Genomic DNA, 25,132 nt, shown 5'->3' with positions numbered 1-25,132 from the left:
AAGGAAGTGAAAGAACTGTACACTGAAAACTGTAAAACATTGATAAAATAAATTAAAGAAGACAAATAAGTGGAAAGATATTCTGTGCTCATGAATTGGAATAATTTATATTGTTAAAATGTCCGTACTATACTACCCAAAGCAATCTACAGAGTCAATGCAATCCCTATGAAAATTTAAATGGCATTTTTCACTGAAATAAAATAATTTATGTAGAACCACAAAAGAATCCAAATGTCTAAAGCAATCTTGAGAAAGAAGAACAAAGCTGGAATCATCACACACCCTCATTTCAAACCATATTACAAAGTTATAGTAATTAAAACAGTACAATACTGGCATAAAAGCAGACACATAGATCAATGGGACAGAATAGAGATCCCAGAAATAAACCTACACACAACAAAGGAGCCAAGAATATACAATGGGGAAAGGCTAGTCTCTTCAATAAATAGTGACAGGGAAACTGGACAGCCACGTGCAAAAGAATGATACTGGACCACTACCTTACACCATATACAAAAATTAACTCAAAATGGATTAAAGACTTGAATGTAAAATCCAAAAGCATAAAACTTGTAGAAGAAAACATTGACAGTAAATCTTGACATTGGCCTTGGTGATCTTTTTTTTTTTTTTTAATCTGACACCAAAAGCAAAGGCAATAAAAGCAAAAACAAACAAACAAGTGGGACTGTATCAAACCAAAAATCTTTTGCACGGCAAAGGAAATCAAAGTAAATTAGAAGGTAACCTATTCAATGGAGGAAAGCATTGCAAATCATGTATCTGCTAAGGAGTTAATATTCAAATTATATTAAGAACTCGTACAACTCAATAGCAAAAAATAAACAATCTGATTTTTTTTTTAAAGAGTAGAGGATCTGAATAGACATTTTTCCAAAGAAGACATAAGATGACCAAGAGGTACATGAAAAGAGGCACGTCACTAATTATCAGGGAAATGCAAATCAAAACCACAATGGGATATCACCTCACACTTATTAGAATGTCCGTTACCAAAAAGACAAGAGAAGTGGGAATGTCAGTTGGTTGAGCCAGTATGGAAAACAGTGTGGAATTTCCTCAAAAAATGAAAAATAGAGCTACCATATGATCCAGCAGTTCCACTTCTGGGTATTTATCTGAAGAAAATGAAAACACTAACTCAAAAAGATATCTGCACCCCTATGTTCATTGTAGCGTATTTTTTTTAAAGCCAAGATATGAAAACAACCTAAGTGCTCAACAGTGGATGAATGGATAGAGAAACATGGTATATATACACAATGGATTATTTTTTGGCCAGAAAAAAATGAAATCTTGCCATTTGCAGCAACATGGATGGATCTTGAGGGCCTTCTCATAAGTGAAATAAGTCAGAGAAAGACAAATATGGTATGATCTCACTCTTATGTGATATCTAAAACAAAAACCAAACAAACAAAAACCCAAGCTCATAGATACAAAGAACAGATTAATGGTTGCTATCAATCTGTTGGGGGCGTGGGTTGGGTAGTGGGCAAAATAAGAGGAAGGGGTCAAAAAATACAAACTTGTAGTTATAAAATAAGTCATAGGGATGTACTGTACAGCCTGAAACTGTAGTTAATAATAGTGTACTGCATATTTAAAAATTGCTAAAAGAATAGATCTTAAAAGTTCTTACCACAGGAAAAAATTCTAGAGCTCTGTACGCTAACAGGTGTTAACTAGATTTATTGTGGTAATCATTTTGCAATATAAACAAATACTAACTCATTGTGTTGTACACCTGAAATTAATATAATGCTGTATGTGAATTAAATCTCAATTTTAAAAACTTGGAAAAAAATGGAAGACATGAAAGGAACCAAGTAACAAGACTACTAGAACTGAAAAACACAATACCTGAAATTAAAATTTCACTGATGACATTTAGAGCAAATTGATATAAATGGATTCCTAGAATGGGGGTGTGGGTAAAGGAAAGGAGGAGATGGGGAGAGAAAGAAAAAATGTTTGAAAAAAAAGCCCACTTAAATTTTATGAACACATTAAACTTGCAGATTCAAAAGTTCAACAAACCCCAGAATGATAAACAAAAAGTCACACTAAGACCCATCATAACCAAGTTACTGGAAACCAGTGATAATAGGGGGGAAAAGGACTTAATAGTAGCCAAAGAAATAAGTCACATCATATCCAGAGGAACTAAGATAAAAATTAACAGACACGTCTTATCTGAAACTATTATGACAATGGAATGCTATGTTTAAAGTGCTTGAAAAAAAAAAAAAAACAGCCCAAATATCCATATCCAGTAGGAGGAGAAATCCTTAAAAAATTAAAGATAAATATTTCTTTGGAGGAAAAAAAAATTGCTGAGAATGTGCTACAAGTAGACGTGCACTGTAATAAATGTTAAAAGGTATTTCTTCAGACAAAAGGAATATACCAGATGAACACTTGGACCTCTCTCTCACAAAAGACTAAAGAAAACTGAAGCAGTGACTATGTGAGTGAACATAAACATTTTTTTCTCTTTTTGTGTTTCTTTAGAAGATCATTAACTGTTGGAAGCAAAAATAGTATATTGTAGAGTTCATAACATGTAAAAGTAAAAGGCATGGCAGCAATAGCAAAAAGACAGGAGAGGAAAATAAAAGCACAGCTGACCCTTGAACAACATGGGATTGAACTGAGCAGGTCCACAGAATATACATCAAGAGCGAATCCTAAGGTGACCTGCGGGCTTTGAGTGATAATGTGTCCATGAAGCTTTATCGATTATAATAAACGTACCACTCTGCTGGGGGATGTTGATAGTGGGAAAGGCTGTGGGAGGGGAGTAGGACTCTTCTGCTCAGTTTTGCTGTGAACTTAAAACTTCCCTAAAAAATAAATCTATTCTTAAAGAAGTAAAAAGATGAGAAAATATATAATGTGGAAGTTAACTTTTTAAAAAAGCTGCCTATATTAATATTTGAAAAGGTAGACTTCAGGAACATTATCCAATATAAATAAGAACATTTTATAATGGCAAAGAAGTCCACTCATCCAGAAGACATTATCCTAAATATATCTGTACCTAATAATAGAGCTTTAAAATACAGGAAACAAAAACTGACAGAATTGAAAAAAGTAGACAAAATTTTATTTGCAGGAAATTAATACCTCTCTCAGTAACTGGTGGCATGATCAGGAAATAAGTCCAGGATATGAGGAATGCTCAACACCATCACCAGCTTAACCTAGTTCACCTTTAACCCCTTACTCTCCTCCAGTCACCACTCTTCTTCTCTACACAACAATTGCTCAAAAGCATTGTCCATATTTTTTTTTTTATTCCTCACTTTTTCTCACCCTTTAACCTCCTCCAGTGTGGCCGCTCACTGAGCTCAGCAATGACCACTGTGGCACCAAATACAAAAGATGTTCTTCAGACCTTATTTCACATTTCAGAACATCCAGGACTACATTTTCCTTCTTGAAATAAAGTGTTTTTTTTTTTAAATTTCTCCCTGCTTTTCTTGTTTCCTTGGCCTCCATTTTCTTTTCAGGTTCACCAAGCCGTTAAATGCTGGAGAGCTTTGAGGCTTACTCCTCGCCTCTCCTCTCTTCTTTCAACTCACTGAGGAGAGAGAGTTCAACTACCACCTGTGTGCTAACGATTCCTAAATTAATATCTATGAGCCTGGCGCCAGACTCACATTCACCTGTCTACATGACATGCTGGCGGATGAAAGACTGTTCAAAGCCAACAGGTACAGAAGACGGCAGAGTAGGAAGACCCTGAGCTCACCTCCTCCCATGGGCACACCAAAATGACAGCTGTTTACAGAGCAGCTATGGATGAGCAAAACCAAAAGAGTAGCAGACAAGGTATTCTACACTCAAGATATAAAGAAGGAACCGCACTGAGACAGGCATGTGTGTCAGAGATGCAGTGTAGTCAAGACCCCTACCTGTGGGCAGGTGACCCACCAGTGGGAGGCTAATTACAGCTGCAGAGGCTCTCCCCAGGCAGCAAGGGGCCAGAGCCCCACACTGGGCTCCCCGGCCTGAGAGTCCTGCTCTGGGAAGACAGGCCCCTAGAATGTTTGGCTTTGAAGGCCCGTGGGGCTTAACTGCAGAAGACCCAGAGAGCTCTGGGAAATAGAGACTCCACTTATAAAGGGTGCACACAGAATCTCACACACTCCAGGACCCAGGGCAGAAGCAGTACTTTGGGAGGGGCCTGGGTCAGCCCCACCTGCTGATCTTGGAGAGCCCCCTCAGAGAGACAGGAGACAAGTGGGGCTCACCCTGGGAACACAGACACCGGTGGCAGTCATTCTGGGAGCTCATTCAACCAAGTGGGCACTGGTGCTGGCAAAGCCATCTTGTAATCTTCCCTAGAGCTTATCAGCACTGGGACCCGCCCTACCTATCAGCCTGTTGGCACCAGTACTGGAATGCCTCAGGCTGAGCAACTAGCCAGGTGAACACAGCCTCACCCACCAGCAGGCCTGCAGCTTTAAGACCCCCTGGGCCCACAGCCACCCCATGACCTGGCCCCATATACCGATATGCTGGCACTAGCCTTGGACTCCCCAGGGTCCTGCAGCCAGAGACCCTGAGGCCCATCTCTGCCCACCAGTGGGCCAGCACTGGTCCCCGGACCCAGCAAACCCACCAGCAGGCTGACACCAGCTCTGGGACCTCCCGTACCTTGTAGCCAGAGACCCCGGAAGCCCTGCTCTGCCCACCAGTGAGCCAGCACGAGCCCCTGTCTATGGTGTTTTCAAGAAATCCTGCTCATATGGAAACATGCTAGAGAATAAGGGAGAAAAGCCACAAGTGTGAACTGTCTCTCTGGAAATAGTCATTATGCAAAGTAGATGGTGATTGTCAATTAGTGGAGGGAGGGGCTGCTATTCGGTGATAGCAAATACATCAAACTATTCTTAGCCACCAACCACACGCACACCCACCATTCCTCAGATCTCTGTCTTAGCAACTGTGCTGGGAAAAGCGTTCTTTATTCAGCAGCTACTGGGTGACCTGCACCGTCAGTTTCTGCACTGGTGGATGTTGGCCGAGCCTCTATTCTACAAAATAGAGAATAGAGTTCTTCAAGCGTGAACTCTATCTGAAAAAAAAGTTCCCAAGGTTCCAGGTTCAAACCCTTTTTTTTTTCCCCTGGCTCACCTGTCTCTTTTTCTCTCTCTCTCTCAATGAGAGGGAAGCTGGGTTACTGGGCAGCAATGAGGCAATAAAAGAGAGTCAAGGCATACACAGAAAGAAAAGAGCTTCTAAATCTGAAGATCTATAGGCAGAGAAATGGAATTCCAGGCACTGAAAGGCGTCAAGTGGTGTTTCTAAACTCTGGTAAAGAATTACAGTTAGAGTTTCTGGTGCATTTTAACAGTGTTTGGTGGTTGAAGTTCAAGGAAGAATGGTTTGAAACATAGTCCAAATAATCATTCTCAAGTTTATATAACAGGAAAAAAGGACCAGCTGACATCCATCTATGAAGTGCAATTGGAAATCTGCTAAAGGAGAGAAAGAGAGAACACTGCATTGCCAAATATGGGGAGATTTAGGACAGATTTTATACTCTGCCAAATAGTACCACTTACATCCTGTTAATCCAAGTCGGTATTTTGCAGAAAGAAAAGAGAACCAGCATATTTAAACGTACAATGTAGGGGCGTCTCTCTAGTGGTTTCCAAAGAAGCTAGTCTTTGAAACACAGGGAAATCTTGAGAGTTTTCAATGTAGTAGAGGCCAAAGTGTCCAGCTCCAAAAGACTTTGAGTGCACAATTTTATCCAAACCGGCTTCCCAGAGATACAAGCTCAGGCAGACCCACAAGTCTACAGGCTAACTTTCAAACAGACAACTGTACTGAGTGTTTTAAAAAGCTGGCGGGTGCAGGAGAAGTTGTGTCATTTTATCTCCTTGGTCTCTAGTGAAATGATCCAGCCATTCTGCTACCCACAAAGGGAGCCTCTGCTAAAGTAGTAACAGGAGACCTCATAACTGCTTCATCAAGACGTGTATTTCGGATATTCCCAAAACCAGGAGGCGTCTGCCTGTTTTCAGTAAACAGTCCTTACCATACATACCATAACAACAACAAAACAAATCATCAAAGAATAAATCAAAATTTTAAGCCCAAAACTTTAGGATCAGGATCAGATAGATATGGCTTTAATTCCTAGCTCTTTAACCTCCTAAGTTGCTATGTAATGCTGAGCAAATGATATAATACCTTGAGCCTCAGTTTCCTCTTCCGTACGATGGGATAATAACAATGCTTACCTAATAGTATTGTTGGGATGAATAATACAATGACTGGCCTGTGGTCGATATTAAATAAAAGTTATCTGTGTTTCCGATTAACATTAGAAAGTGGGCTAAGAAACAGAACAGGAATGGTTCCTGTGAGTTGTTCCTTTACTAACAGCTTTGTTGAGCTATCATTTACAAGGCAAAAAAAAAATTCACCATTTAAAGTACACAATTCAGTGGTTTTCAGTATATTTACAGAGTTGTGCAATCATTACCATAATCTAATTTTAGAACATTTCATAACCGCGGAAAGAAACCTGCACCTATTAGCTGTCACTCCCCTCTTCCTCTCCCCAGCCCCTGGCAAGCACTAACCTACTTTCTGCCTCTCTGGATTTGCCTATTCTGGACCTTCTGTACAAATAAAATCTGCAGTATGTGGTCTTTGGTGACTGGTGTTACGACTTTTTCTTAATTTTTCCATGAATTGCAGCATGTGGAAATCAAAAGAATCCTCTGTTAATTTTTTTTTTTATTTTCTTCATTTTTATTATTTTGGTGGGGAGGTAATTAGGTTTACTTATTCATGTTTGGAGGGAGTACTGGCGATTGAACCCAGGACCTCGTGCAGGCTAAGCATGTGCTCTACCACTTGAGCTACACCCTCCCCCACTGTTAAATTATCTCGTTGGTTGAATTGAAAAGCATCGACACAGGACTTGAATAGAAGGGAATGATTAAATGCCATACTCTTTTTCAGCCACCATTAAGCAAATAAATCATGCAGTTTGATCACATTAATGCATAACAGCCTTTCCTTTTTCATTTATTTTCTCTGGATCCAGTCCTCAGCATTTGGCTGCATCATGAAGAAACTCTTCCCAGCACTGAGAGTGCCCTTGACTTTAGCTGAGACTGGACACATCTGTTCCAGTAGCAAAGGCTACTGTGTACCGAGCAGCCCCCTCCACGAGGCTGTACAACATGACAGAAAAGTGCCTCGTAGGGACAAGCGAGATCTGGTTCCAGCCCTCTCTCTGCCACCAGCCTCAGGTGTTAGGAGAATCAAATGAGATAATGAACCTGAAATTGCTTTGGAAAGTGTTTACGTCAGTTAGAACTCTTGGGTTGTAGGAGTGAAATTGCTGGGTTGTTAGGCAACTGTATGTTTAACTTTTTGAGGAATTGCCTATCTGTTTTCCATAGTGGTTGCACCATTTTGCATTCTACTGTCAAGGATGTGCTAATTTCTCCACATCCTTGCCAACATTCGTTTTCCTTAAGAAAAAAAAAGCCTATCTTAGTAGATGTGAAGTGGAATCTCATCATGGTTTTGATTTGCATTTCCTTAATGACCAATGATGTGAGCATCTTTTCAAACTTTTGTGTATTGTCTTTGGAGAAATGTCTATTCAAGTCTTTTGCCCATTTAAAAATCCTAAGTTGGGTTGTCTTTTTCTGGTTGACTTGCAGGAATTCCTTCTATATTCTGGGTATTAAACCTTTATCAGGTATCATTTGCAAATATTTTATCCCCTTCTGTAGGTTGCCTTTTTACTTTTTTAATAGTTTCCTTTGGTGCATAAAAATGCTCAGTTTTGGTAAAGTCAGATTTACCTATTTTTTGTTTTTTTCAGTTTATCTATTTTGTTGTTGTTCTCACTTTTTGGTGTTATATCTAAAAGACCATTGCCTGATACATGAGCATGAAGTGGTACACCTATGTTTCCTTCTAAGAGTTTTATAGTTTTAGTTCTTATTTTAAAGTCTTTGAATCATTTTGAGTTAGTTTTTATGTATGGTGTGAAGTGAGGGTAGTTTCTACATTTTTAAATGGTTACATTTTAAACGGTCAAATAAGTGCCTACATAATATACTCACTTTTGTCTCGATTCACAAAGCTAAAATATTTACTAACTGGCCCTTTATAGAAAAGTTTGCCAACCCCTGTGGCCAGGTGCAGTCCCTGCAAGTAAAGTGCTTAATAAATGTTTGACAAACAGATTCACTCAACAAATATTTAACTCTTCTACTGAGTGCAAGGCACTTACCAGTATACTATGGGGTAGGGGAGGGGCTTCAAAGATGAGTGAGAACTTACTACGTGCAAGCAGGAATTAATTATACCTAGTGGGAAAGGAGCCAAAGTTCTAGAGACCAAATCTTCTGTGCAAAGGTCAGTTTTGAATGGTGATGAAAGCTGAGATGTAAGAACTGTTTCAAACTGTTTTCAGAACAAGATGCATAACAATTTGAATACATACTCCATAATGTGAACGCGAGTGCTCGCGCGCGCGCGCACACACACACACACACACACACACAATCTTCCTTTTCTTCAGTAAAATCTAAAGAAATTAACAGAGATAATGAGCCACCAAAGGGGACTAGAATTGCCGTCACACGAGAAGGAAAAACACTTTCAACCCAGAGCAAGTCTTTGGTTCACCCTTGTTAGTAGGAGATAGGCTTCACATGCAGCAAAGGTGTGTATTACTACCTATCTGTGGATCCAAAATTTCAATGAAAATGCTCTTGCGGGGGGAATCTGTCTCCTGCATGACAGACCCCTGGAGGAGACTAGCTGTCCCTGTTCGCCAGTGGGAAAGGAATACATTTCACATTTCAGTCTCTCTTAATGGACAAAATATAAATGAAGCAAAAAAAAAAAAAAAAAAAGCAAGAAAGAATCTACCTCTCTTCATATTTGCAACTCTATACCAGCAGTTCCTCCAAATCTTCCATCCAGAAGTCCTTCAAACAGCGTATCAGTTAGGGATTCAGTCTGACGATGAGTAACAGAGAACTCAATTGAGCAGAGACTTAAACCAGAGGCTTCATTTTACCTGCATGAAAGTGGTGCGAGGGTCGGCAGACCACGGTTCTTTAAGGCTCCGGCCACGCAGTCATCCTTAGCATGTAGTTCGAGGCTCTGGCGTCCCAAATAGCACCTCGACGTCCACTACCTTTCTTGTCCATGAACCAGAAAGAAAGACAGGGAAGGGCAAACTGTGCATGCCAGGTGAATCCGGGTTCTTTTTTAACCCCCCACCCCCATGACTTTCATTTTCATCTAATTGGCCAGAACTGTGTCACCTGGCAACTTTTAACTTCAAGAAGATTGAAAATGCAGCTTTTTAGCTAGGTATGATTTTTTTCCTGTTAGTCAGGAAAAAGAGGAAATGGATATTATGTCCTAGGAGAGTCTGCCGCAAATAAACCTTTAACTGACTTGGAAAAACCCAGTATGCCAGATGCCCCTCCTCCAGTTAGTATCTTCAGCTGGGTACTTCTCAGGCTTTAACGCACATAGGAATCACCTGGGATATTGTTACAATGCAGATTTTGATTCGATAGATCTGGGGAGGGGTCGAGGGTTTTGAATGTCTAAGAAGGTCTGCTGACCACGCTCTGAATAATAAGACCTTAAATCACTGGCTCTTCTCATCAAACAGGAAAGAAATCAACTGTTTTCTTGGTTTGGGCTTGTTTTAATGTATGAGTTTCAAAATTTAAATCATATTCCCACTACATAGCTACTAATATATGACGAAATAAGAACTACCCAATGACCTGTAGTCTGCTTGCAGGTATTTTTAAACTGGAGTCAAATAATAATAAACCCTCAGATAAACTGAAACTGTAGGATATTCTACAAGTGGCTTGAACTTGTCAAAAAATCAATAGCATGAAAAACAGCAAAAGGCAGGAGGACCACACTAGATTAAAGGGACTAAGAAGGTAAAAACCAAATGCAGTGCATAAGCCTTGGTTATATCTTGGGATTTTTTTTTAAAGCTATAAAAGATATTTTTGAGGCAACTGGGTAAGTTTGAATATATACTGTACATTAAATTATAGAATTGTTAGATTTCCTAGATGATTATATTGGGTTTTTATAAGAGCCTGTCCTTATTCTTAGGCAACATTGGTTGAATTATTTAGGGGAGAAGTATCATGATGTCTGCAACTTACTTTCAAATAGTTTAGCAAATACACATTTTGAGATAGGGAGAAAAGAAAAAGCAAGTATGGGGGGAAATATTAACAATGAATGAATCGAAGTGACACATTTACAGGTGTTCCTTGTAATAGTCTTTCACATTTGTTGTACATTTGAACAACTTCTAAAATAGAAAGTAGGGAAATTTTTAGTTGTATTAGAGTTACATACCACAGAGAGCTAGAAATCTATTTTTAATTTTATATAGAAGTATTCTGAGAAAGGACTATTTCCAAGGAAGGGGATTAAATACTAGCACAGTCATCAAGAAAATGTTTGTAGTAGAGAAAATACACTCTGTCCCAAAGAGCTCTACTCCTCTGTGACCCCAGAGCCAGTGGACCCCACGTAAGTCCTTTTAGGGTACACGTAAACATGTCCATAGATCTGTCTCCCTGAAAGCACTAGGAGTTCCATCGAGACGCAGCGTCTTACTCATTTCTGTGAGCCCAGCTGCAGACCCCAACAAAAATTTTGAAGGAAGGAAAGAAGGCATGAATTGACTGACAGCATTTGTCAGGGGAGTTTGGAAGGTAGCCTTGAAGCCAAGTCAGGATTTGAAATCAGAAATAACCCTGGGCTTGGCTATGTCCCACTGCAGGGGAGACTGTGCGTGGCTGGGTAAGCTCCCTATGTGGGCTGTGGAATCACTAAACCTGTCAGACATGTTTGCACTGGCAAGCAGGTCATTCGGAACTAGTTCCTTATAAGGCAATTCGGGACCTCAGGGTCCTAGGCAGTGCATGGCTTACGTAATGATTAAAGAGACAAAGAAAATAAAGACAGTGGCTAGAGGGAAACCATGTCACCCTTAAATAATCATCCAAACAGAAACAAACAACGCTCAGACGGAGAAGTCCTGTAGTTTATGTAATCACTGACCAAGATCCCTTTGCTCTCTAACTTCTCCAGTGCAAGTGCTTATTAGCAATACCCTTGTAGTTTTTATTTCTTCAGATTCAGTGAAATGATCTTGATGCAAATACTGGTCTTTCTAAAAAGTTGACTTTTAATAATCAACTGACACTGTATCAAAGAGATAACAGCTTGTTATAAGAACTGGTTCAGGAGATATTTAATTCTTCTACATAGTCAGAAAATTTTGTAAATTTGCTACACCTAAAAATGTACTAATGCATGCGTGTTTTTAAACCTATCTGATCCTTAAGTAATAACTAAAGACACAATCAAGAAAATTAGGTAGAAGATCAAACCAAAACACAATCCCCAAGCCAACCCTAAAAAGACCTGTTTGCTCATTAATTATTTACTACTTCTTGGCCCATGTTCAGCTTATTTTTGTGACAAAGTAGGAATAATTCGATGGCCATTTACCTTTAGTCTTGCTTACAGAAAGTCATAAAATAGCTATTGAAACACTGGGGCACTATAAAATAATTATTAATGGAAACTAAGGTTTTCAATTTTTCCTACCCACTAATACTCACCTCTTCATTTCTCCTGGGTAAAGTATATTAGTCTTAATTCTTTTGGTTGCAAATGATAGAAATCCAATCTACGTTGGCTTAAACAAGGAAATGTATTGTGTCGGTAAATGGGAGTCTGGATTTATGGGTTCAAATCACGCGAGGAGGATTCTCTTTCCATCTCTTTGCTCACATCCTGTCTATGTTGGTATCGTACTCAGGTAGAGATGTTTCATGTTTTTGTAAAAATGGCCACCACTGGCCCTAGGTTATTTCATATTTTCAAACTTATTAGCCTAGAGAAAGGGGAACACAGACTTTCAGGTGGCTCAGAGAAGTTTCAGGAAGAATTTGGTTTAGCATCCCCCGAACCTATCTCTCTGGTTAAAGGATGGAATTTCCTCATTGGCCAGGCCTTGGTCATGTGCTCATCAATGGAGCCAGAAGCCTTATTAGTCCCATGGATGAGACTGGATTTCCATAGAATTGTGGACAGTATCTCTCAAAGTGATGCCAAGCAAACACGTCTTTCACTCAGAATATCTCCTACTTTTTCTTAGACTGAAAAGTTGTCATAAACAATGGTGAATCAGTGTTCAGTGCAGATTCAAAGTTAAAATTAAACAGCCAGGCATTATTCCCAGAAAGACATTGTGAATCTATTTTGAAAACACAAGCACAGTTCAGGCACATGGACTCCAAAGAAAAAGTGAAAAACAGTCTCAATAAATAGTAGTGATTCCTGCATCGGGTCCACTTACGTATTCATTTGTTCACTGTAGGTAGCATAGCGTAATAGATAAGATTGTGGGCTCTGATATCAGACTGGAGTTAAAAATCACAGTTCGACTGTTAGAACAGGCAGGTAGCTAAATATGAGCAGAGAAAGAGAGGCACAGGCCAAATGGCAGGAAACCATACATTTTGTGAACAACGGGGGTCTTGGGCAGAAAAAGAAAAGCAGGAACCTCTGGACTGATAGGAAACCACACATTTTGGGAGTGACAAGTGTCCCGGAGGCAAAGAAAAGTGGGAAAAGATGAGAATATCCCATATCTGAATATAACATTCTGCTCATTATGTCCTCATTATAATAAAATTAGCCTTGCAGATTAGGAGTACCCATCATGCACCGATACCATGACACTTCCAGTCAAGAATAAACAAGGACAAAGGCAGTGAGGTGCATAGCTCAGTGATAGAGCCTGTGCTTACCACGCATGAGGTCCTGGGTTCAATCCCCAGTACCTGCATTAAAAAAAAAAAAAAAAGGGACAAAAATCCCTTCTCCCCTTGGGAAGGTGGGGCTGAGATGAAAATCAGGAAACACAACCCTAAACCCCTCCCTGCCTAATGAACAGTCTGCCCATTTATGTTTACACCCTTTGTAACCAGCCTTCCAAAGAAATTCAGCGCAACTGCTCACCTGAGCCTGCCTGCTCTCCCCTTAGAGCGTACTATCGCTTAATAAATCCTCGCTTTACTTTCTTGGCCTCTGTGTCTCGTCTCTGAATTCTTTCTCCGACGAGACAAGAACCTGCCCTCTGACACCACCACTTCCCAGTTCTGTGGCTACCTCATGTACATTTTTCGTACTTTAGTTTCCTCATCTGTAAAATGGGGGAAATAACAGCACCTACCACACAGGGCTGTTGTGAGGTTGACACGAGTTAAGCTCTGTAAAGTGCTTCGCACAGTTCCTGGTGCCTGGTAAGCACTCAGGAAGCGGTAGCTGTGTTCTTTCAACAAATCAATTTAGTATCTTCTGTGTGTTTGGTGCGATGGATTCCCGTGCAGTGGGAAAGATGTGAAAATGAGATTCCTGCCCTGAAGGGAACTTGAAGTATGTCCCTAAGCAGAAAAAAAACCCCAAATGCATCCATCACATTGCCGTGTGAGTTGTGACCACGATTGTTGCAGAGTTGGGGGAGGGGGAGAACAGGGAGTCCTGGGAAACCTTTCTGAAGATGATTTAATTGGGGTTCGACCTGGGCGCACAGGTGAAACTCATAGGCCTCGTGCGGTGAAACCGCATGGTTTGGCAGTGTGGTCAGCGTCAGCATCACCTGGGAGACTCAGCAACACAAAATCTCGGGCCCTACCCAGGACAACCAGCCGCCAGGGCTTGCTGGGATGCAGGGCTTAACCAGTGCTAAACCTGGGAAAATCCCAGGCAAACTGGGACGTGTTGGACATCGTGGACCCCCGGAATCTCTGGAGGCCAGCCCAGGAGTCTGGGCATTAACCAGCTCTCAAGCGACTCTTAAACAACACTGGAGAGGCCCTGTTCTAGAGGACAAAGTGTGAGTAAAGCTCTGAGGGAGTACAGAAGTGGATTAAACGGTCCAGCCTGGCTCCTCATTCTCCCCAGCTGCCTCCTGGGTGCCCGCTGCAGTGGGGAGCTAAAACTCCAGCAACTGCCGCCTTGCAGGCCAGGCCTCGGGCCGGGCTCGGGGCAGGGGGACGAGTGAGCTCTGCAGCCACTTACCACCTCAGTTTATCTGTCTCAGCCCCAACCTGGGCGGGGGCGGTGGCTTCCTTTGAGGAGAGTGTGAGGCGAGAGAAGAGGGGGGAGGGGAAGAGCCGGGGAGGAGGGACAGAGAGGCCGGAGGGAGGGAGGGCGAGCGGAGGGGAGGCCGTGGGGCCTGAGCCCTTGGGCGCGGCCCAGTCTGTTGTTCACCCTCGCACTTGCTGCTTTGAGACAAGATTCAGCGCCACAGAAACTCCATTCATTATGTGCTGACCCGGGGCGTCGTTACGTGCTGGCGTCCCTTCTCCAGGCCTACTCCAACACACACTTGCTTTTTCTCTCTCTACACACTTCTTAAGAATCTCAGACGGGCTTAGTCCGGGGTTACTCGACCATTACTGACATTTGGGGCTGGGTAATCCGTCTTTGTGGGGGCTGTCCTGCGCCGTCGTAGGATGTATAACACCATCCCGGGCCTCCACCCACGAGAGCCCTCTCCCCCCCTAGCTGTGACAACCAGAAATGTCTCCAGATCCTGCCAGATACCCCCGCTAAGGCAAAACCCACTGGCTAATTGAGAATGACTGCCCAGCTTCCTTGCCTGGAGGGGAAAGGAGTGTGCCTTTCTTTGCTGAAAGAACAGGGGTTTTGAGACTTTGTTTTGGGAATGATATTTTCAGGCCAATAACCTCTGCTATGCAAAATATAAAACTATTTTTTTAATTAAAAAAATTTTATTGAAGTGAAGTTGATTTACAATGTTAGTTTCATGTGTACAGCAAAGTGATTCAGTTATATATATACATATATAATTTTTCTTTTTAGATTATTTTCTATTATAGGTTATTAAAAGAAATTGAATATATTTCCCTGTGCTATACAGTAGGTCCTTGTTGTTTATCTGTTTTATATAGGGTAATGTGTGTCTGTTAATCCCAGTATTTTGTTCCTCTGGTCATAAGGAATCAGTTCAGGGAGGGATAATTCATCAGACTCAATCTTGGAGCTTTTGCTGGACTATCAAACAGAAGAAGTTCTCTTGCTACTAAGGTTGCCAGTAGATACGGATAAGCGTGGAGTTTCTGGCAATCATCTTGCCACCAGGCTGGGAGAAACCTACCTGAGGCGAGAGTTCAGAGGAAAGTCCAGCCAAAAAGATGGAGATGGCTTCCTTATGATATCATTTGAGCATCTGGATCAAGCAGAACCTAAAAGCCAAGACCATCCCTGAACTCTCAGTCCTAAGCACCAATAACTTTCGTTTAAACTTGGCAGCTCATATCAGGTCTCCCTGTTGCCATCAACATGTCACGGCAAACATAGGCAGGGTCCCATTTCCACAAATCAAGGATCCTCAGGGGTATTCTGTTTCTCTTGGACTTACATGAAATGGTATAAAATAGACAAATGTCGAATCACAAATACTCTACACATATATGAGGCACCACAATTTGCTCGTTTTTCTAAGACTATTGTTGAAATGGTATTTGGACAGAGTTCAGTACATTAGTAGTTCAGGATGATGCAGACTTCTCTTTCCCCCACTGTCCCCTCCTCCAAAAGTATTGGGCAAATAATTCTGAATAAGTATTTTCTCCAGTAGGTTATGAGATTCATAAGGATAGGTCTTGTTTCTCACAGCTGTTATTATTCTAGTGCTCAATACATAGTGGGTGCTCAAAAAATTGGTATATGAGTATCAAGTTCCTTTGGATGACCTGTGTGCTTGTGTGTGATAGGTCCTTCATACGCTTACTGACACCACAGTTAGTGATACACAGTCAGTGCAGCCCACTCACAAGAAAGATATACTGTCCGCACAGCGGACAGTTCCTGGCCCCCGAACCACTCTGTGATGTCCAACCTGCTTTAAGGACCTCCCTGTGGCTAGTTTTGCTGTGCTCTTTCAGCCCTGGGTCAGTTCAGAAGTAACCTGATTTAGCAGATTGCTATGTGAAAATATTGCACTATGTGAAATATTTCTAGACTGTTCAGGTTACCCACGGCTACTTAGTAAACTAGCTCAAAACTTAGTTGCCTGAAACAACCACCATTTTATTATATATCACCATCTGTGGGCCGGAAATTAGGGCAGGCTTGGCTGGTGGCTCTTCTCTACATGATGTTGACGGGGACTCACGTGGTGGTACCCAGCTGGGCTGCTCTGGAAGCCAGGAGGGCTTGACTTATATCCCTAGAACCTTTGTGGGTATGGCTGGAAGGATGAGCCCAGCCAGGTAGTCTCAGGGTCTCTCCAGGTGATCTCTCCAGATTCTTTATGAGGCAGCTCAGGGCTCCAGCAGTCAAGAGACAAGAAATGGAAGATGCCGGTCTCATAAGGCCTGGACATGGAAACTGACACAGCTTCCTTTCTGCTAAAGTCCATCAGTCAAAACAGCCACACAGCTTGAGAAGGGAACTTCTCACCTCACCTCTCAAAGGAAGGTGTGTCCTAGAATTTCTGGCCATGTTTAATCCACCACAATGACACTAAAAAGGGAATGGGTTTCATGTATTTAAAGGCATCAAAAAGTGACTTGGGTACTTAAAAATGTAGAAGGCAATGACACATTTTCTCCTCAACTCTGCATTACTAACTGGTATTAACCAGTTTGATTAACCAGTAGATTTTGAAATCATGAAGAAAATACTAAATGTATCTAATATTTAGGAGAGGCGAACTTAAGTATCTTCTGATGTTAGCACCATTCATAATGACCTTTAAAAAATGTTTAATGCATGTTTAATTCAACTATTCAAATCAGCATTTATTTTTCAAGAGGACTCAAAGGCTAAATTCCTATATGGTGGTTGGAAAACAAGATGTTCTTTCAAAAAGGAGTCCATAATTGCTAAGATTAGTTGTGGGAGGTGGGGCAAAGAGGCCAGCAATTTGGTGTTTGGGGGTACTGAGATGAACAAGCTAGCAGAAAGGTAAGTTTTGGAAAACAAATTCAGTTTTGTTTTGGACTTGTTACATAAATGCCTATTAGATCTCTAAGTCAATGTGTCCAAAGGGCGACTGAAGTTAGGGGTAAGGTTAAGCTTTGAAGTTTAGGAGAGAAGTCATTGATAAGTGGTATTACAGATAGTCCCGTACTTAACCATGCTTTGACTTAGGAGTTTTTGACTTTATGATGGTGGCGTTACGCATTCAGTAGAAGCTGTGCTTTGAATTTTGAAGTTTGATCTTTTCCTGGGTTCATGATATGTGGAAGGGTGCTCTCCCATGGTGCTGGGTAGCGGGTGCAAACCACAGCTCCCAGTCATCCCTGCAGTCACCAGGGTAAACAACCGACACACTTACAACCATTCTGTAGCCATACAGTCATTCTGCTTTTCACTTTCAGTACAGTATTCTGTAAGTCACCTGAGGTATTCAACACTTTATCATAAAATATGCCTTGTGTGAGATGGTTTTGCCCAACTATAGATTAATATGAGTATTCTAAGCTCCTTTAAGGTAGGCTAGGTTAAGCTATGATGTTCAGTAGATTAGGTGTATTGAATGCACACTTTTTTCATTTTTATTTATTTATTTTTGGTGGGGGGAGGTGATTAGGTTTATTTATTTACTTATTTTTTGATGGAGGTACTGGGGATTGAACCCAGGACCTTCTGCATGCTAAGCATGTGCTCTACCACTGAGCTATACCCACCATCCTAAATGCATTCTTGACTTCTGATATTTTCAATTTTTAATGGGTTTATCAGGACATAACCTCATCCTAAGTTAAGGAAGATCTGTATAGGTCATATCAAAGAATAAATATCTGAACACAACTAAGATGAGTCTGGTAACTCTGGAGGGGTGATACATCCTATCAGATATCAAAATATTTCATAGAACCCCTGTAATCAAATCAAGATGGTTTTAATATAAGTAGCTCAGTGGAAGAGTATAGACTCAAAGAAATGGATCTCAGGCAATATTAGAGTGTAATACATAACAAAGATGGAAGTTTAATTCATTGGAAAAAAAGATGGAATGTTCAATAAATGATTTTGGTAGAACTGGCTATCCATCTGGAAGAAAATAAAATTAGTGTCCTATCTTACATATTTTACAAAAATAAACACCAGATGGGTTAAATATTTAAATGTAAAAAAGAAAAAAGAAAAGTGCTCGCAAGAAAATTTAAGATACTGCATGTACAATCTAGAAATGGACTTTCTTACAAAGGCTAGGATTTCAAAACCTACGTGAGAAAATAGAAATATTTGGATATATAAAATTAAAATCTTCTATGACAGAAGATTCCATTAAAAATGATAAAGAACAATATATTTGAAAATTTATAATTCAGATGACAAACAGTTGATATATAATATTGAAGAGCTCTTACAATTGTCAGGAAAAAGACAAATGAGCCAATTTAAAAAAATGAGCAAAGGATGTAAATAGACAATTCACTGAATAACAAATGCAAATACTAAGAAGCTATGAACAAATGTACAAATTCATGAGTAGTCAGGGAAACACAAAGTGAAGCAACACTTTAATATTATTTGAATCCCTTCAGGCTGCCAAAAATTAATGAGTGGTAATATTTATTGCTGGTAGGGACATGGGTATTCCTATTTTTGGAGGAAATGTGAATTACTTTAGTATTTTTGGAAAGGAATGTAGCCACATCTATCAGAGTAAAAAAAATCTATATATCCTTTAATTCAGTAGCCTTTTCCCTGGAAATCTATCCCACAGAAATAAAAACACTAGAGCATGAGGACTTGTATACAAAGATGCTATTTTATTTTTAGTGGCCAAAGTTGGAAATAGAAGTGAATGTCCTTCAATGGGGAAAAATGGGATAAAATACAGCCTTTTCACACTGTGGAATATTATGTATGAATGTATGAAAGACTGAATCAGAGTTTACTAAGAGTTTACTTAGATTCTCACAAGGTATTGTTAGGTGAGAAAAGCAAAATTTAGAGTTCATGTAATATGGTCCCATTTTTAAACTAATGATGACAAACTCCCTCTGTGTACATTTATTTACATTTATGAGTGTTTTTAAGCTTATATATATGATCATTAGAGCATAAAAAAGAAGAAAATGTACTAGGTGGTTAACATTTGTTCATTCAAGAAGAGAGTGATCTAAATGGAGGAGGGGAGGATTTAAGCAAAAAGGAAAAGAAAAGAAAAATAAAAATGTCCAAACTCCTTATCTTAAAGATTTCTACTCCTTAAATTCTTGAGATAACGTAGCTTCCATGAAAAGTCAGATTGAAGAACAAACAATAGCGATCCCTGCCCACTCACTGTCAAGTGTGTTTGAAGGCAGGCTTCCTTGTCTATAATTCTAGCCTATTCAGTGGAAGTTATATAATAAACAGTTTCTGATCTTCAGGCAGAAAATATTTTGGAGCAACATGTTGACATGTTGACTGCCTTAGAAAAATAGATGTTAAGTACATTTCAATCATCAGGTATAGTTATCACCTATTCATCAAAATATCCATCACCACTCCAGCAACTCTCACCTACCAAGCACATCCAAAACTAGAGATGACTGAGTGGAGAAAGGGGGGGAGTGGTGATAGGAGGGAAGGACTCAAAACATTTTAGAGAACACATTGGGTTCAGAAAATTGAATGAAAAATTGCAAACATAGTGGTCTTAGAAAAAAATGGATTAGAAAATTAGGAATCATTTAGACCAGCCTATCTGGGATATGGACAAGTAACCCCCATTAATGACTGGTCTGCTTAAGAGCTGATACTTATGTATACAACTGAAACAGAATTTTCATGAAATGATAATACATGTAGCCTACTTTGATATTTCCTATTAATGTTCTTTTTCTTTAAAACAAACAAAAAAATGCTGGTCACAACCAGGAATGGGTCACATCTGTAGTGTGAAAAACAGTGCCCCAGAGCAGCATAGAGGTATTACTAGTGCTCTTTTAGCTTTGTGACCTTCTTCAAGGTCATGCTTTTATTCTGTGTTACTTGTTAAAATTCTAAGATACTACATTTGTCAAAGAGAATGGCATCTTTCCAGCCCCTTGCTTGCACATTTCCTTGGAATTTCCTTAGAAACAGGGCACTCATTCCCTCTAAGGGGGGCATCTTGAGAACAAAATATCCTTCCTAAATCACACTTCGACTTGCTGTGGACTTGTTGGTTTTCACTGTCTTCTACCACAAGAACCTTCTGTTCTCTCTTCTAGTTTCTTTTTGTTATCTCAGGCTAATTTTTTTGGTTTCAATTTTATCCAGTCAACTAAGTTTTATTAATTTAGAAATAGCAAGGTGAACAAGAAAAAAGCTCTCTACCCATGAGTAACTAATATATTAGGAGAAGAAACAAACAGGCGTAGCAGAGCGGGATGTTGAAGAGAGGAAATTGGAGGTCCTCAGGCAGCAGAGAAAGATGGGTCTGATTGACAAGGGGTGGAGAAGGTTTCTCACATGAGATGTGTTTGGGAAACAAAGTACCTGCCTTTGCCTGGGGTGAGAGAGGGCATTCCTGGAAGAGGGAACAGCTTGCATCTAGACAAAGAGGTGGGGAGAACGTGTAGTTACTTTTGTCTGGGGTTCCGGGAGAGTGATGGGAGATGAGGTCAGCTGAAGGAGCTGATAGCTGAAGGGCCTGCTAAGCACATCTGTAGGCTGTGGGGAGCCGCCCAGGTGATTTCTGTGTTCTCACTGCTCTCTGGAAGGAAGCAAGGAGGGCTGGGTTCAGATCTCAGGGTCTTAGTCTTACTTCTTTTTCCTAGACAGTAGCCCACCTAAAGTCTGGAATGTCTCATTATCTGAATCCCCAGAACCTGGTGTTGGGCTTGGCATGGACTCCATGGACATGCAGAGGAGTACCTGACAATTAGTTCACTTTTGCAGAGATCTGAAAAGTCACATCCAGGCTGTGCTTTAATCTTTAAGAAGAATGTAATGGAATTGCAGCACTTTGGGAATAATCTAAGAAAAACACTGTTTTTACTGAGACCTCTTTTCAAAACTACCCCTTCTTGGAGAGACATTTCAAATGAATTAGTAACTTAAAATTATTCTCATCCCTCCCCCAGATCCTAAAGATTAGGAAAACAGTGATGTGAATAAAAAGAAACTGGAAGTATAAAAATAATTGATTTGTGATTATCCTAGTTTTACAATTCTCTCTAGCTACTGCTGGTCAATAACAGCTTTAGGTTTATGACTATTTTAGTATGATTTTATAAGTGTGAAGATCATCAAAGAAATAATTGAATGTTAGAATTGGGAGGTCCCTGTGAACTTATTCTGGTTCATCTCCTCTCATTTTACAGCTGGGGAAAGTCAGACCTAGATTATTTATGCAAACTGCCCCAAATAATTTTATATCAGAGAATTAAAATCAACCAAAAAGCTATGACTCAGAGCAACTTACCTTGTTGGTGTAGGTCCCATTAATCCCTTAAAAATGCATATGTGTGTTTCCACAATACAATTTGTATCAAATTGATATATTTTTGTATCTTGCCTTTTAACTCAATATATTTTGACGTTTTCCTTCAATTCTTTGTTATTCACTTATTACTCACGTATTTCCATATTTAATGACCATATAATATATCATTATATGAATATACCATAACTTATCTGACCTAGTCACCCTTGTTGGGCATTTAGATTGTTTTAAGTTATTAGTTATTAGATTGTTTTGTTGTTAGTAGGAATAAACCTTTGCACATAAACCATGGCTTCTCTGATTGTTAAGGGGAGGATTGCTAATTTGGTCAAAGGGGATGGATACGTTTAAGGCTTCTGCTACACTACTGCCAAGTTGACCAGCCCAGGAAAGTTTCGCAGATTTGTAGTAAGAAGTTTGCTTTTTCATATCTTTTTTGAAACCTTAGCAACTTTAGACCTAACAGGTCAGTTATTTCAGTTAACTTGGGAGTTCAAATTTGCCTCGATTTTAATCATTTAAAAAACACTAATAATTATCATGCAATTATAAGTTTGAGAAGCTGAGGTCATTTTTCTCAAATTGTAAATGAATCTGTAAAAGCTAAGAGAGAAAGGTGTGACTAAATGACTACGGATCAAATAAGAAATGTCTGGGAACTTTCCTGTAGGGGTCACTATTACTATCAATTTATGCCTGCAAGGAAATAAAATAGTCGTGCATTTAAGAATGTATGCACATTCATTTTTAATGCCTGATGCGTCTCCATTCCCTAAACTGTAAAATAAATAATAAGACTTTGCAGCCAGATAGCATGGTAATGCCAAGTTCTTTATATAATCACACATACCACTCTCTCCACTCAATATGCTCCTCAGTTTGAATTGATTAAATATATGCTACTCATAAGAAAGGCACTTATGCTTGGTCTTAATAGAGGAAGCATTAGCTAATTGCCTAATGCCATAAAGTGTTTATTTACATGGCACATGCTGACTTGAGGAGAAGGAAAAAAACAACAACAACACGTTCACTGCTGTGGACGACAGGATGCCCTTCCTCTGCCTTCCCTTATCTGCTTTTCCTATGGACCTCTTTGGCTTTGCCTCAAAAGGTACACAGAGGACAAAATCGGATGTTGTAACCTGCATTCTATCGTGCCGTTTGAGTACAGAGGTTTTTTTTTTTTTTTTTAATTTTAAGTTTTTATTAATGCAGCTCAAACGTGATCCCGACGTTCCAGGAGCCAGGCCACTGTGGCTGTGCGGACACATCTTTGCAAGGTGGCTGTCAGTTTTCAGGACTGGGGCGGGGAACACGCCAGGTGCTGCTGGAAACGGGTCAGCCCCCTCTGCATAGCAGGAGTCTTTTCCACCACAAAATGCAAAGTAGCCAGCCGTTTTCCATTCCCCGCATCCCCAGCCCTCCTTGTCTGGCCGGGTGGGAAGGGGCCAGTAGGATATGCACCCTCTGCTTCCGCACTTCTTTTACTTAACTGAACCCAGGGGCAGCTGCTCCTCTGAGCGCAGCGCCAAAGCGCTCAGGCCCAGCTGCACCTTGCAGGCAGGTTGCTGAGCTGACCAAGGGCTTTGGTCCAGCAGGAGCTGGCCTGGGGCGTCCGGGAAGCGGAAGGAGCCGGTCTGGGAAACCCTGTTGTGAGCTTCAGTTTCAGGTGGGCAGAGAGAACTCAGCCTCGCCCCTGGCGCGCGGAGTCCCGCGGCGCACGCTCGGTTCGCTCCGCTTACAGCTGAAAGGAGTTGAGGCTGGGAGTTGGCCAACCTCAATCACCTGTCGGAAGCCCGCCCCAGGGCGCGCTGATAACTGCAGCCTCGGCTGGCGGCCTCCTCCGCGCCGGGACGCCAAGGCCAGGGTGGCAGGTGTGGGAGCTGCTCCCCGAGACACCCGCTCCCCAGCTCCCTGCTCGCCCTTTCGCCTCCAGGTGCCAGCGATTTAGCGCGCCCCGAAGGCCAACTGCCTCAGGCGCCAGGGCTGCGGGTTCGAGAGGCTCCGCCTCCTTCTATCAATTAGAACCAAAAACGCCAAGCCGGAACCTTCCCACTCGATCTTAAGCTGCGGTCACTGCTGAGTTTCTTCAGAACTTCGCAAGAAAGGGCCAGCCAGGACCTTTGCCTCCAACCTACGCCGCGCCAGTTGGGGACACCTGCAGGCCTGGGAGGTCCCGCTTTTCTCCGGGCACCGACGCCCCAACTTTTAAGGAGCGGTCTGCGCTCCCCGATTGACTGTCGAGCTCCTGTGCCAAGGGGCGCACTGGTCTTTCCAGGGCCGGCAACCCTCTCTCCCCCGCTCGCCCTCCTCCTCCCCCGAGCGGGTTGTGGGGCTGGGTGAGTCCGAATCTGCAGTACACTTGAGCGTTCCCAAAGCTCCGGGTTCGCCCCCCTCACCTCGGACCCGACGGTCGAGTAGGGACAGAGCCCGGGTGATCCAGGCCTTTTACTGCCAAACTTTAATCGGCCTCCGTCTGTCCTTTCCGAACTCGGGTGCCGAAGCGGATCGGCCGGGCGAGCGGGCGGCGGAGCATCGAGGCGCTCGGAGCCGCGTCTCCCGTCGGGTGCTGAGCGCACCATGGCCGGCTGCTGCTGCCTGTCGGCGGAGGAGAAGGAGTCGCAGCGCATTAGCGCCGAGATCGAGCGGCAACTTCGCCGGGACAAGAAGGATGCGCGCCGCGAGCTCAAGCTGCTGCTGCTGGGTGAGTGGCTGCGTCTCTCCGACCCCCGAGCGCCGGGCGTTTCCCCCCGGCTGCTTCCCTCGCCCGCGTCCTCTCTTGGAGTCGAGCGCGGTGCAGGGCGGCTTCCTTCTCCTCCCCCCAGGGGTTCGCGGATGGCAGCCAGTTGGGTCCTTTGAACCTCCAGCTGGGCGACTTTCGAAGGTACCCCCTTTCTTACCCCCAAACAAGGCTGAGACGTAACCTTTGACCTCCATCTGCTTTCCCCCATCTGTTCTGGTTTGCCCCTCTCCCTAAAGCCTCATCCACCCGACTCCTCCGTCTCTAGCGCGTATCTTGGATATTGGGGGTGGGTGCTTGACCCACATCTTGGGTTCAGCGCCAGCTCTGGCCCCTTCACTCTCAGGGCTGAGTAAGTACCGTTGACTGAGCTCTTACGAAGTACGGTATTGCGCTTAGTTCTGCTGGGCATCGCTGGGCAGTGATGTGGGCAGGTAATATCCCCATTTTAGAGAATTAAACACAGAGGACGGAAATTTGGCGAACTTGACCTGAATGAGAAAAGGCAAAGCAGATACCAGGCCAGTCGAGTCGTAGGGATGAAGTCCAAGCCCGAGCTGCCCCGCACCCCACGCCTGCCTCCGCGGCTCCCTTTGGCTAGGCGGTTCTGTTTGCCACAGGCCCAAACCTCCTTTGCTCAGCTTAACTCAGCCTGTGCTGGTTCCTGGGATTGGGACTCCGCTGCCCCAGCTGTGCTGGCTGGTCTTCGTCGGGCTCCTTTGCCCTCTGCCCAGGTCTAGGTAGGACACCCACTTACAAAAATGGAAAGAGAACGTTAAGGTTTGCCCAATATAGGCTGCAGGACAGGATCCCACCTTTTCCGACCTGGAGAG

At 42.0% G+C, this 25,132-nt stretch overlaps 1 protein-coding gene and 1 long non-coding RNA gene across 2 annotated transcripts in view; one reads left to right on the top strand and one right to left on the bottom strand.

The window, feature by feature from the left end:
• The window catches only part of LOC116663169, a 40,230-nt gene extending 30,940 nt beyond the window's left edge, over positions 1-9,290 (bottom strand). The window contains exon 1 of the long non-coding RNA XR_004319292.1: positions 9,104-9,290. This is a non-coding gene — a long non-coding RNA (uncharacterized LOC116663169). The remainder of the gene's footprint in view (positions 1-9,103) is intronic.
• Positions 9,291-22,433: 13,143 nt separating this feature from the next.
• GNA14 (G protein subunit alpha 14) overlaps positions 22,434-25,132 on the top strand; it is a 153,941-nt gene continuing 151,242 nt past the window's right edge. Inside the window, exon 1 of the mRNA XM_006189003.3 lies at positions 22,434-24,263. Within this exon, the coding sequence (XP_006189065.1) occupies positions 24,140-24,263 (124 nt within the window). The 5' untranslated portion in view covers positions 22,434-24,139. The remainder of the gene's footprint in view (positions 24,264-25,132) is intronic.

The sequence above is a fragment of the Camelus ferus genome, chromosome 4, assembly GCF_009834535.1.
Source record: "Camelus ferus isolate YT-003-E chromosome 4, BCGSAC_Cfer_1.0, whole genome shotgun sequence".
Taxonomy (NCBI): Eukaryota; Metazoa; Chordata; class Mammalia; order Artiodactyla; family Camelidae; genus Camelus; species Camelus ferus.
Note: the sequence above shows the minus strand (reverse complement) of the source record. Positions and strands in the feature narration are given on the sequence as shown.